The 12,522-nt window shown below is 42.6% G+C and overlaps 1 protein-coding gene across 1 annotated transcript in view; it reads right to left on the bottom strand.

Annotated features, from left to right (window-relative positions):
- MYO1D (myosin ID) overlaps positions 1-12,522 on the bottom strand; it is a 311,631-nt gene that overhangs the window by 202,651 nt on the left and 96,458 nt on the right. The window contains exons 8-11 of the mRNA XM_072938959.1: positions 10,750-10,953; positions 6,889-7,034; positions 6,689-6,803; positions 2,447-2,617 (exon numbers count right to left, since the gene is read on the bottom strand). Of these exons, the coding sequence (XP_072795060.1) occupies positions 2,447-2,617; positions 6,689-6,803; positions 6,889-7,034; positions 10,750-10,953 (636 nt within the window). The remainder of the gene's footprint in view (positions 1-2,446; positions 2,618-6,688; positions 6,804-6,888; positions 7,035-10,749; positions 10,954-12,522) is intronic.

The raw sequence follows: 12,522 nt of genomic DNA, 5'->3' as shown, positions 1-12,522 counted from the left end.
AGCCTGGAGTGTTAGATGACGACTAACCCCAGCCCGGACGGCGGGTTCTACGTGGATGTCGGGACTGTTAAAGGAATAATCAGTCTACTCATTCAAAAAGTGAGTAATTTCAGGAAGCAAGCGTCAGGCTTCTGAGGTTCAGATCTTGGCTCTACCATCCACGTGTTCTGTCTCCTTTGGTAACCACTTATTTCAGGGAGCTGTTCTGGACGTTAAATGAGCTATGGATACCAAAGTGCCTAACATGCAGAGGGGTCTACAAAATATTTAATTCTTCTTTCTTCTCTCTCTCATTAACCACTTTTTACAACACCCCTTTTACTTGGAGACCCCCAAAGGAAAAAGACTCAATAGACATCTATAGTAATTGAATAACTCTTACATTTGGATGCTGCAAAGTCTTCACTGATCTAAGCACAGAAGGCTTTCAATTTTTCTTTACTTTCAAATTTATTGAATCATCTGCCTGCCTCTCCTAACTTTAATGCATAAAAAAAATTTAGCCCCTAAATAATTATAAGCCAGAAACCTCTTATTTAACATGTCAGTGACACTGGCTGATCATTAGTAACTGATAATACCTAGTTTGACATGTACGATAAGAGCATTGATTTAACAGAAAGATTCACATTGATGAAAACATCCTAACAGCTTGGGTATTTCATTTCTTTCCTTCATAAGGCAAAAGTCCCAGAAAAGAACACACAAAAAATTTCCATCTCAGGATCTGTCCGAGGGATGATGCTGAGAAAGGCAGGAGCCACCTGGTTTCAGAGCTGGGAAAACCTGGGCTCCCATATTAAAAAAAAAGAAAAAGAAAAAGAAAAAGAAAACAATTTCCATCTTCACAGACAAATTACTATTTAGCATTTCCTATCAAGTCAGTGGCAACTGCTTATAAGTTCATATACAGTTGCTGTGTTAAATATGAAACTGTATTTCAGAATAGTGGGTTGATAATTCACTAGAAATGTAGAAATGGCCAAGGTGAAACGTAGCAAAATGAGGTGATTTCTCACAGGAGAATCATAGTCATTTACTTAAGTAAATGAGCCTTACCGGTTTCAGTTTAAAATTCAGTATTTCAGAAGATTTATTTGGTATGATCATGACCAATTCAATCTGACAAACACAGATTGTCTAGCATCTGGTGGGCACAATCTAGGCAAGTCTCCAAAACCTGAATTGTGATGATGAAGGACGTTTATAACCAGCCCCTCAAAGGTGGTGGGACATTCACCCATGTAAGTATGCCACGTTTCAGAGCACCACTCAAAATTATTTAAGTGGCTTCTAACTTTGCTCACTGCTCTGTCCCCAGCACCCAGGGCTGTACCTGGAAAAGGAGAGTCACTTGTTAAGTGTTTGTGTTATACATGGGGAATGACTGAGAGACTAACTCTAGCTAGAACCCTCATGTCAAAGGTCAGACCACAGTATCTGAAAGCCAACTTATAGCAGGCTACAAGTTAATTCTCAGTAATAGGCCACAGAGGGTATTTTAGAAATAAACTGGTCTACAGTCAATATTCAGCCAGTAATCTATTACTTGATGATTTGTCCTTTCTTGTAGCTAACTGTGGAATTCTACTGCTCTGATTACATAATTTCAAAAGGGACAAAGTTAGAAAACAGATTTATTCATGCTAAGAAATGACAGTGCGTCATGGATTTATATGGAATTACGGAGGAGCAGAAATGTTTGCCCCTTTCTTTACGGAAGTGAAGAAGCACGGGGCCTGTCTTTCCTTCAGCTGATGGCTGCGGGGCCACCACTGGGGGTGGCGGTGTGTCTCTCCTAGGACAAGCATGATGGCAAACACACTACATGCAAGGCCCACGGCTCGGCAAAGGTCTGACAACCTCCGCTGCCACCAATGATCATGGCAATGTGATCTGCTGAGAATGTTTTTAGAATGTGAGAAGCAGGGACTGACAGGGATTCCCATTCATTTAAGGATCAGGTTTCCTTACAACAGCTAGGATTACAGCTAGAATTTCTTGTTTTCAAGAAAGTCACAGAGTCTGAGAAACCACGGCAGAGCCCATGTACCGTATTTTTATAACGGGGGATTACAGTAAAAAGTCAAGGACAAAAGCTATTTCAGGGCCAGAATTATCAGATGCAGCAGCAAAATTCTAGCACAGGAACAAGGACTCTGTACCTATTGGTTATAAATGACATCATGCTTTCTGAAGAATCATGTTCATTTTTTCCTATTTCTAGCAAATCAAATAGTCTAGAGCTCCCTCTTGTGGACGCTACGATTTTTAATCAGTCTCGTCAGAATCTGTCCATAGCAGTGAATCACTTCATGGATGCTGATGGTCTTTCTTCGTCGAGTGGGCATTCTTTCAACCCAATCTATAAAATCGTTAATTCTGTCAGACAGTGAGGGAAGTCTTAGAGATCAAAACGAGAGGAAGCTCTCATCATGCACACTACCTTCCGGCTAGAAAAATGACCGTGTTTGGCCAGTTTACTGTTCAGCGCTTCCAGGAACATTTCATCGGTGACTTTGCCCACATTCATGCAGGCGTCATCTAGGATGGGAATGATCCCCTTGTGCTGCTGCTCCACCAGGTCCACGATGATCTGATTGTTGAAGTAATCGATCTGTAGGACACAGAGAGAAGGCAATTCCAGAGGGGACAGCGACCAGGAACAGGCACAACACCAACGCCTCCGTGTCAATCAGGAGTTTAACTTACTTTGATGGCAACCACACGAACAACATTGGGGAGGTATAATGCTACAATGAGCACACATTCTTACAGAGGCTTTTTTAAAAATCCATTTGTTGACTTTTCATCATAAAACACTTTGTCTTAAGTGAGTACAGCTCAAGGCAAAAATTATAAAGCAGATAACGTTTCTCCCATCCCTAACTCTTGTTTTAATCCTGTCTCCATACCCTGCACCTAACCTTTCTCTTCAGACTCTCAATCCCCCCATCTGTTAGCTGTTCACCACGAGACCCAGATTCCACTAAGTACCAACAAATAACCTAGAGGTGTTATTTGAGCTCTCACTTGGCAAAGTGAAGGTGTTACGCGGAACCTGCATTTTTAGTTATACGGCCCTGGGTGACTAAAATCCCAAAGGGCATCTCCTCCAGCTTCCCCAAACTTAAAAAAAGCATCCATGGGACTAACAGAGTTTTTCAGGGTACCATACAAAAAAAAAATTAATTCTGAGATACAAGTATTCACAAGGATAAGAATAAGCTTTTCATTTGCCTCCATAAGCTGAACTGAGTTATAACTCTTGGCTCTTTAGCAACTCCAGCACACACATGGTTTGTGTTAACAATCCTCTGCTACACCTGTTTATTCTGAGCCTGCAGCACACATATACCCCCACACACACGGAAGTACGCACGGGCCTGACTCAGGCAAGCTGCACATCATTTGAAGACGGGCAGGTCACCATGCATTTCAGTCCTGTGTGTTGATATGTCCCATCCCATCTAGGAGGCGCCTGCACTTAGAGTTGTCTCTGTTACCTTTTGTAAGATCGACACGCTAACAACAGACTATTACAGCGTCTTGTGTATCCCTGTTCCATGCTATGCGAAATCCAAGGACTCAGGCCAGCTATTCAGCTCTGGCTTTCAGCTCCATTCCTGGTCTTCCAAGTCCTCCTCTGTATTCCATGGACTGAAAGTCTGCCAACTGGATGGCTTCTACGTTCTTTTTTATGCTTTTCTGGTTTGTCTAAATCAGTGATTTTTTCAACAGAGGGCGACTTTGCCCCCTCGGGGCATCTGGCAATGTCTGGACACATTTCTGATGGCGATGACTAGGGGGATACCGCTGGCATCCAGTGGGAGAGGCCGGGGACACTGCTAGCCACCCTACACTGCACAGGACAGGCTCACAGCAGTTATCTGGTCCAAGATGTTAGTACAGACACAGAGAAGCCCTGGTCTTAGTATTTACTTTTATTGTGGGCACTTACTACATTTCCAGTTAGGGAAAAAAGTTGTTTTTATATCTGGAAAAAATATTCTTAAAACGCTCAAAAAGCAGGAACTCTAAATTAATAGCTGAAATCTGAGACTTTGGGACTATGGAATTAAAGACTAAGTCTTTTGTCCCAAGGACAAAAGAATTAAGTTCCCCAAATTCCAACTGTCTAACCTAAAAGTGATTAGTCTTTGCCAAAAAGTCCAGGAACTTTTAGTTCACAGTTTAATGTTCCTTCAAACATCACTTAAAATCATGGTTTTCCAACCAGGTTCTTCTAGCTGATTGACATTCCCAGGAGGTTTTTCGTGGGATGCAGGGAACAGAGAGATGTAATAGGATAGCTCAGGGACATGGGTTCTGGGCCTCCCATCCCGACTCCAGACAGAGCAGCTTTGGGCCTGAGAGTCAAGTTCTCAGCAGCTAAAAGTGACTTGTAAACCAACGTACCAAAAGCATGTAAAAGTGAATCAACTAGACATTAGGAACCTCCTGATGGACGTTCACACACCACCTATGAAACAGGCTGGCAGAAAAACACTGACTGTGAAACCACTTAAGACTGTAGATCTAACAGCAGATGTAAAGGACACACAAGGAACAGAGAAACATAATTAGATGACACCTCGGGAATCGGATTAGCAAAATCCAGACAGCAGGAAACTCTGCAGAACAAACAACCCGTTCTTTCAACAAAAGATTGCAAGGGAAAAAAAAGAAGTGAAAGAGAGAGGATAAAATCTATGGATCCATGCGAGACTTACCAACCAGTCACAATGTAAGAAACTTATCTGGATCCAAATTCAAGCAAACTGCACAAATAAAACCCAAAAAGACAACTGAGGAAATGTGAAAATGTGAGCACTGGCTGGATAGTTGATGATATTAAGGGATTACTGATAATTGTTTTGGTGTGATAATGGTATTGCGGTTATGGTTTCGATAAAAGTCTTTGTCTTTTAGAGAAGCACACTGAAATATGTAGAGATGAAACAATGCGATGTCTGAGATTTGGCTCAAAATAATCTAGGGGTGGACGGGTGGGATACGAATGACACAAGAGACGCAACCCACGGGTAACTGTTAAAGCTGGGTGATCGGTACCTTGAGCTTGTTACACTGTAATCTCTGCTCTGATGCATGCCTGAGATTTTCCATAATAAAAAAAAAGTTTAAAAATGAATCACTATGTTCAAAAGTATGGGATTTTTAAAGGAAATACTTGCCTGGGATAGAGATTCTAATTTGGGGACCTGGCACGTGGTCAGTAACTGTTATCTTGGGAGTTAGCCGTCTGTTCCCTCGAGGAAAGATATTTCTTGGTTGATTTCATTAGAATTTTTGCAAAGGGCTTTTGCTCCTTTTTCAGATGTTTGAAATACCCTACTGCAGTTGTTGACTTTTCCCTTTATCAACTATGCCTGTGGGATTTCATATTCTGATCGTTAAAGGGTATTTTTGACCAGTATCTTTGAACCACATCTGAATAATGAGTTTTATGATTAAATTTGCTATAAAAATCTAAGTCCCATTTATAATTGTATATTATATTATACAACAGATTTGTTCTAAGAAAGCTGTACATAAATTTAATTACATCTTTGAGTTTACTCTTTCAATTAAAATTGTAGGTAGTCCTATTATAAAGTAATAATGCACCCTTTGACTTACTTGTAAATAGGTAAAATTTATACTAACACCCTTGAACAACATTTTTCATGATATTCTAATATTTAACCCATGATGGAAGGCAAAGAAGCAATCTGAAGCAGGAAAGCTATTCATTATACCGCTCTCTTGTTCTACATGAGCGGAGATAGAAAGGAGGAGGTAGGAAGGAATATAAAAGTAATTTAAATATAGCATTTCAAATAGCTTTTCACTGCTATTACATTGGCTATCAAAAACAAATACTGGCTTTTATTTTTATTGTCTATACTATTTGGCAAAAGGATAAACACAGAAACTTACAGAAACTCAGAAGTCTTTGTATTTTTCAAGTAGTTATAAGAATTCTTTAAAAATACAAATTTCAAAGAAAGTTACTTAGTCCCATTGCTGTCATGAGCAGGACGTGGTCATGTTTTTAGCTGTGATCTGTGGGACTGTTCCCTGGCTACCCAGTCATACAGTCCGGCTCTGTCTGACCAGACTACGGACAAATATTAAAGTTTGCAAAGAGCCATGAGGAGAGAAGTGATACCTGGAGTGTGGCACAAAGGAAAGGAAATGGAGATTAGAGTTAATACAGCTGTTTCCATGCCTGGGTCTCAGAGAATATGGACCTCATTAACTAAAGACAAGAAAATGCCACTGGGCTTACAAAAAAAAAAAAAATGGAGGGAGAAGAAACTCAACTTGGAAGCAAAGTTCAACCAATGTCAGGCAAAAGTTGCTGCTCTGAATAACCTATAAATGATGCTAAACTCTAAGAGATAGATGTGAATCAAGAAGCCCACGTGGGATCAGCTATAAAGCGAAAATGTTAAGTTTACTGATTTTAACTCGGCATTTTCTGGGCACCAGCCGGTGGGGGGGGGAGGCTGTCAAATCAGAGAAATCTCAGCTCTCAACTCCGAGGTATTTACATTATCTCAGAAAGGCAAGCGAAGGTGTAGGTGTTTCAAGCACCGAAGAGGGTCTGAAGGCACACCTAAGGCGGTAAGACTGGACAAGACCATGGACACGCGACGCACGCTGCCTGCAGGAGGACACTCACGTGTTTCCAGGGGATCCCCTCCCGCTGGTACTCCTCTTGTTCCTGCTTCAGGACCAGCTGGATAAACAGCTGCTGGAGTTTTTCGTTGCAGTAATTGATGCAGAACTGTTCAAAGCTGCAAGAAAGGGGGTCAACGAGGCTCAAACAAGTTAAAAAATTAAAAATAAACAACAGGGTGTTTAGTGTCTTCTCTGGTTTACCTGTTGTTGTCAAAGATCTCAAAGCCATAGATATCCAAGACGCCAATCACCGTGTTTTTCCCGTGGATCGTGGTGTCAGAGCTCTTGACCTCAATGATATCGTTGATGCGAGAAACAATCCAACAAAAAAGGCGCTCATAGATAGCCTGTGAGGAAAATGACACAGTAAATCCTTGCCTGTTTGGAAATGAGTCCTCTATTTGGATCTGCGATAAGTTTTAAATTCCTAGCGACCTCCTCCTTACCATGTAGTGTAGCCGTCATTACCCTAAGCTGAAAAACGAGAAATGCAGAACATAAAAAAAAAAAAAAAATTGCAAGATCTCTGCAAAACTAAAGAAAATGGTTTAGATTTTTTACAAGATTATCATCGGACGCGACACGTGTCGTAGGCTAACAGCGTTCCTTAGGTGTGTCCCTCTGCACCACGACACCAGTAATTTGCCCACAGCCTCATATAAGTCACTACATGGCTTTATGCCAATCTCATCAACTATAAAAAGCAGGGAACCAATGAGTTTCATGTTCCACTAAAGCTCTGTGGATTCTGTATATATCAACATTGATTCATAATGGAACCAGAAGGTCACCCTTTCAAATTCCTTGAGAATCAGAACCACATCCTGTGCACAAGGACACACACACCAACACACACGTGGACAAAGGCACCACGCCCTCACACTCATTCACATCTGACAAGCGTGCTCTGCAACGTCACACCTTTACAAAGCCTCTCCTTTACATCCCCCTGCAGCTCACCCCCTCCTCACCTATAGACAGCTATACACATCACCTCCATTCTCCACCTCCCTGCTATCCTTCCCTCCACTCCAGTCTTCCCTCATCTCCCACTACTCCACTGAAATGGCTCAAGGACCACCAGCAGCTCTATGTGGACACTTCCTTTGCCTCTATGTGGACATCTCACTCGGACACTCAGCATCACTCAACCTAGTTTCCCACTCTTGTCTTGAAAGCATCCTCCTCTCTGGGATTCAGGGTACGCTACTTTCTTAATTTTCCTCTTATTCCACTGGCTGCTCCTTCCTGGTGACCTTTAGTAGGTTTTCTTCTCTCCCTAACCTCTTCGAGTTGGAGTTCCTCCTTGTCTTCATTCCCTGTCATCTCCTCTCAAGTCATCTCATCCAACACTACAGAACAGCGACATACTACTACTTCCAAATGGACCATCCCAACGCAGACCTCCCCTCTGGGCTCCAGGCTCCTGTGCCTGACTGCCGACACTCAGATGTCTCACGGCCACCTCAAACGTATGTCCTGCCAGGACCACTGAGCTCCCCACCCCCTGAAACTGCTCCTACCCTACTTTTAACCATGAATAAATGGCAACAGAAATCTAGGAATTCATTCATTCATTAAATATTTGGTGAGTACTTATGATGTGCAGGTTGTTGGAGACACACTACTTAGTGACATGAACATTGTCTCAGTCTCCAAGGAGCTCAGGGGGTAGAGTGAAGGGAAAAAATCCACACACACACAGACACACACACAGATGAGGTGCATGGGATCTGAGGAAAATTTAACCTCTTCAGTGTTCAGCAAAGCCAGGGATGGCTTGTCCGAGAAACTGGGCTGACATCAGAAGGATGAGTGAGAGTTAACCAGGTGAGAGGGGAGAGCAGAGCAAGGAAGGGAGAGGAAACAGCATGTGCAGAGCCCTGTGGCTGGAAGGGTAAAGGGATAAAGACAATGTGAAGTCTTGAGAGAGGTCTAATGGTGGCGTGGAGAAAGGAGGCTGGAACATGACATGAAATGAGACAGTAGAGGTGGGCTGGAGCCAGACCACGTCAAGGAATTACCCTTGATTCCATCATTCCCCAGAACAACAGGTCCTGTGGATTTTATTTTCCAAATACAGTCTGTCTCAAATCACCCTCTTTTCTCCATTTCCATCACTACCTTCCTAGTCCAAGCTGCCCTGGTCTTTCTCCTGGATTACTGAAATATCCCCTTAATTGGTCTCTCTGCTTCCACCCCTGCCCTACCCACCATCCCGTAAAATTCCCCATACTAAGGCCAGAGCGAGCGTTTAAAAAATTCAAACTTGATATTATTCCTCTGCTTAAAACCCTCCACTCTCTGCTGCACTTCAATAAATGCAAATTCCTCCCAAGACCAAAAACTAAGCCTGAGATTTACAAGAGTTAAGAAAAAAAAAAAAAGGAAAATGAAGCAACCCAATCAATCAGCAAAAAGGAAAAAGAGAAAAATCTAAACTTGGGAAAATAAAATATTCGCCAGAGGGTAACGGACAAGCAGGTTAAAGAGATGAGCTCTTACAAATGGACAATAAAAAGCTAACAGCCCCAAAGAAACACGTACAACGCGTACACATTCTCAGAACAGATTAAAACACGTTAATAAAAAAAAAAAAAAGAAAGGATGCTTAAATACACTAGCAATGAAAACTAAAGGAACAGTCAGGTATCACTGTATACCCGTAAAATCAGTCATTTAAAGTTTAAAATCAGTGTGTCCTTTGACCTGGCAAGCTCCTTCCAGGGAGTACATCCAACAGAAGTAAAAGCCCTGGTGTGTAAGGAATGATGTGCGAGGACTGCAGCACACGGCGGCAAGAAAAGGAAACAAGGTAACAAGTGGAGTGACTCCAGAGGTGGATGCTGGCTAAATCATGGCGCCATCACCACACACAGACGCTGAAAACAGCGGGACCATCAGGCGGCTTCCATGAAAGGGGGCCGTGCAGGCAAAGAGCTCTGAGCTTCCCAATCCATCGGCTTCTGCTTTTCTGAGAAGGTTTTCTGGCAGTGATGCTGTCATGGTGCTGTTGAGATGTGATGGTCAAAAAGTACCACTATTGTTTCTAAAAGCCTTAGCGCACTTTCAGTTAACGACTGGACACCTTGTCACAGAACTTCACTGAAAATGAAACTGAGATCAACACTAGGCTGTGAGATAACAGGAAATATACAGCGGTCGGTGCCCCTGGTTCCTGGCATGGAGCTCTTGCAACCCTTGTAATTCCCTATGTGATAAGAACCCAAGAAGCATCTCTTGTTCTGGTATTTGTCTTTGACCTCACCCCTGGCACAGGGCTCCTGAAACCCTTGTACATTCCGCAGTGATAGGAGCATCTTTCGTCCTGCTGAGGTGACACTCAGTGGGCTCCCGGACGGCTCCTGTTTGGGGGCTGGTCACCAGAAACATGGAGTCATGATTAGAAGCCTGGGGTTTTCAGCCCCACCTCTCATCCTCCAGAAGGGGAAGAGGGGCTGGAAATGGAGTGCATAACTGATCATGCCTATATGAGGAAGCCTCCAGAAAGTCCCCAAAGTAGAGGGTTCAGAGACCTCCCTGGCCGACGAACACATCCACACCCTGGGAGGGTGACGCACCCCAACTCCATGGGGCAGGAGCGCCTGCTCTCAGGACCCTCCCAGACCTTGCCCCGCAGATCTCTTCATCCAGCTGTTCATGTGTACCCTTTTTCGTATTCTTTAATAAACTGAGAGATGTAAGTTAATGCTTCCCTGAGTTCTGTGAGCTGCTCTAGCAAATTAATTGAATTCAAAGGAGAGGTCATTGGAACTTCCCACCTATAGCTGGTAGGTGATTACAAGTGGTGTCTGAAGCTTGTGTGTGTGTGTGTGTGTGTGTGTGTGTCGGGGGTGGGGGGTGGGAAGCAATCTTGCAGGCTGAGCCCTTAACCTGTGGGATCTGACACTACCTCTGGTAGACAGTGTAAGAACTGAGTTACATTGTAGGACACCCAGCTGGTGTCGCAGAGAACTGGTGTTGTGTGGAAACACCGACTGCCCCAATGTTAGAAACCGTGGCACCAGAGCCCTGGCGAGGCCGACAGGCTGAGGCTCCCACCTTGGCGAAGGCGTCCCTGCCGTAGCTGGCTTCTTGTTCCGTGTGCTGTTTGTCGATGACATCTCGACCCGTCGCCACCGTCCGGTAAAGGAGAGCTTTCTCCACCATGTCCGTCTTGGTCGACAGCAGTTCCGCTATGATAGACACAACCTTGCCATTTTCAATCAGAGGCGTGTCACCATCCACCACAAACTTTAAATTCCCCTGTGTGAGAAGAGGAAGAAAAACAAGACACACCATTTGCAATGAGATGCTGAAACGTGACGTCAGGGATCTATATGCCAATTTGGGGGAGAGATCAAAGTGACCTTGACTGTAGCCCTGTTGTCCTAAATACATTAATCTCTCAACACATAAAAACCTAGTGCTTCATCCACTTTTTTCTTCTTCTCCAGACACTGATCTATCTTTTAATTTCCAGTATGTTTTTGATGGATGGAAGTTTTACATTTTTATGTAGTCAGACCTATGAATCGCTTGCTTCAGGGTTTCTCTTTCTTTGGTGTCATCCTTAGATCATTCCTACTCTGAAGATTATATGAATATTTAACATTTTCTTCCATTACTTATCCAGGTTTTTCTTACATTTAAGCTTTTAACCCACGGAGAATGTAGGTTGGTATGTGGTGTAAAGTAAGAATCTATTTTCTCAGATGGTTATTTGCTCCAGTTCCATTAACTGGCTTTTCCTCCTGATTTGAAATATCACCTTTATTATGTATTAGTTTCCACCAAGTTTTTAAGTCTATTTATATCCCACTCATTCAATAAGCAATAAATACTTATTAACCATCTACCAAGTGTCCAGCACGTGAACTAATCTGCTGATTAATCTGGTGCTGAATTTGTGCAACGAGTTTTAAAGCACTGTAGCTTTTACGACCATTTTAAACCTGGCAGAGTTAGTCATGCCTCCTCCCCTCTGAGCTCCTTACCCTATGACTCTCCTTTAACACATTTTATTCAGTCTTTGTACATATTTATTGTTTTGGTAAATTCTAGAATCATTATGTCAGCTGAAAAACAAAATTCCTCTTCAGATTCTGGAAGATTATTGTTGCACTGTATTTATAAACCAATTGAAAGAATGAGACAACTGAGAACGTTAAAATCTTCCTAGTCAGAAACACTTATTCAATTAAAAAATTTTTTTAATTTGATTTTTTTGGGGGGAGGGATGGTCAACAGGTTTATCTACTCATTTGTTATTGTTAGTGGAGGTACTGGGCATGGAACCCAGGACCTCGTGCATGCTAAGCACGCACTCTATCAACTAAGCCATACTCTCCCTCAGAAACACTTATTTTAAGATAGTGTTTATATGCTGCTGTCTAATATTTTTCACGTAGGCCCTGCACATTTCTGATTTACTTAGAGTTTAGATCTTGTCACGGTAAAGTGAAAGGTAGTTTTTATTCCAGATCTGCATTCATGTTGTCACTCAGTTAGTACCAGATTACATGTTAATTATATTTTCAACATCTGTAATTGTACGGACAGTAATGAAAGAACTCTGGCCCACAGCTCTTCACTTCTCAGTTGGGTTTGATGTGCGGAAAACAGCTTGAGCCTAAGTCAGCCCATGTGGTCTACGGTGTTGGCTGCAATGAACGGGCTGAGCTTCTGAGCCAGTCAACTCCAACCTCTAAAATGAGACGATCAAAATTCTAGCTGTAATAACCTATGATTCTGTATTTCAAGTGCCATTAGAAATACACTCTGTTCAAAAGATTTTAGCTTATACCATCGGTGGTCACATCACCATGGAATTCT

This window comes from Vicugna pacos, chromosome 16 (genome assembly GCF_048564905.1).
Source record: "Vicugna pacos chromosome 16, VicPac4, whole genome shotgun sequence".
Taxonomy (NCBI): Eukaryota; Metazoa; Chordata; class Mammalia; order Artiodactyla; family Camelidae; genus Vicugna; species Vicugna pacos.
The sequence above is the reverse complement of the archived record's forward strand: the minus strand, read 5'-3'. Positions and strand labels throughout refer to the sequence as shown.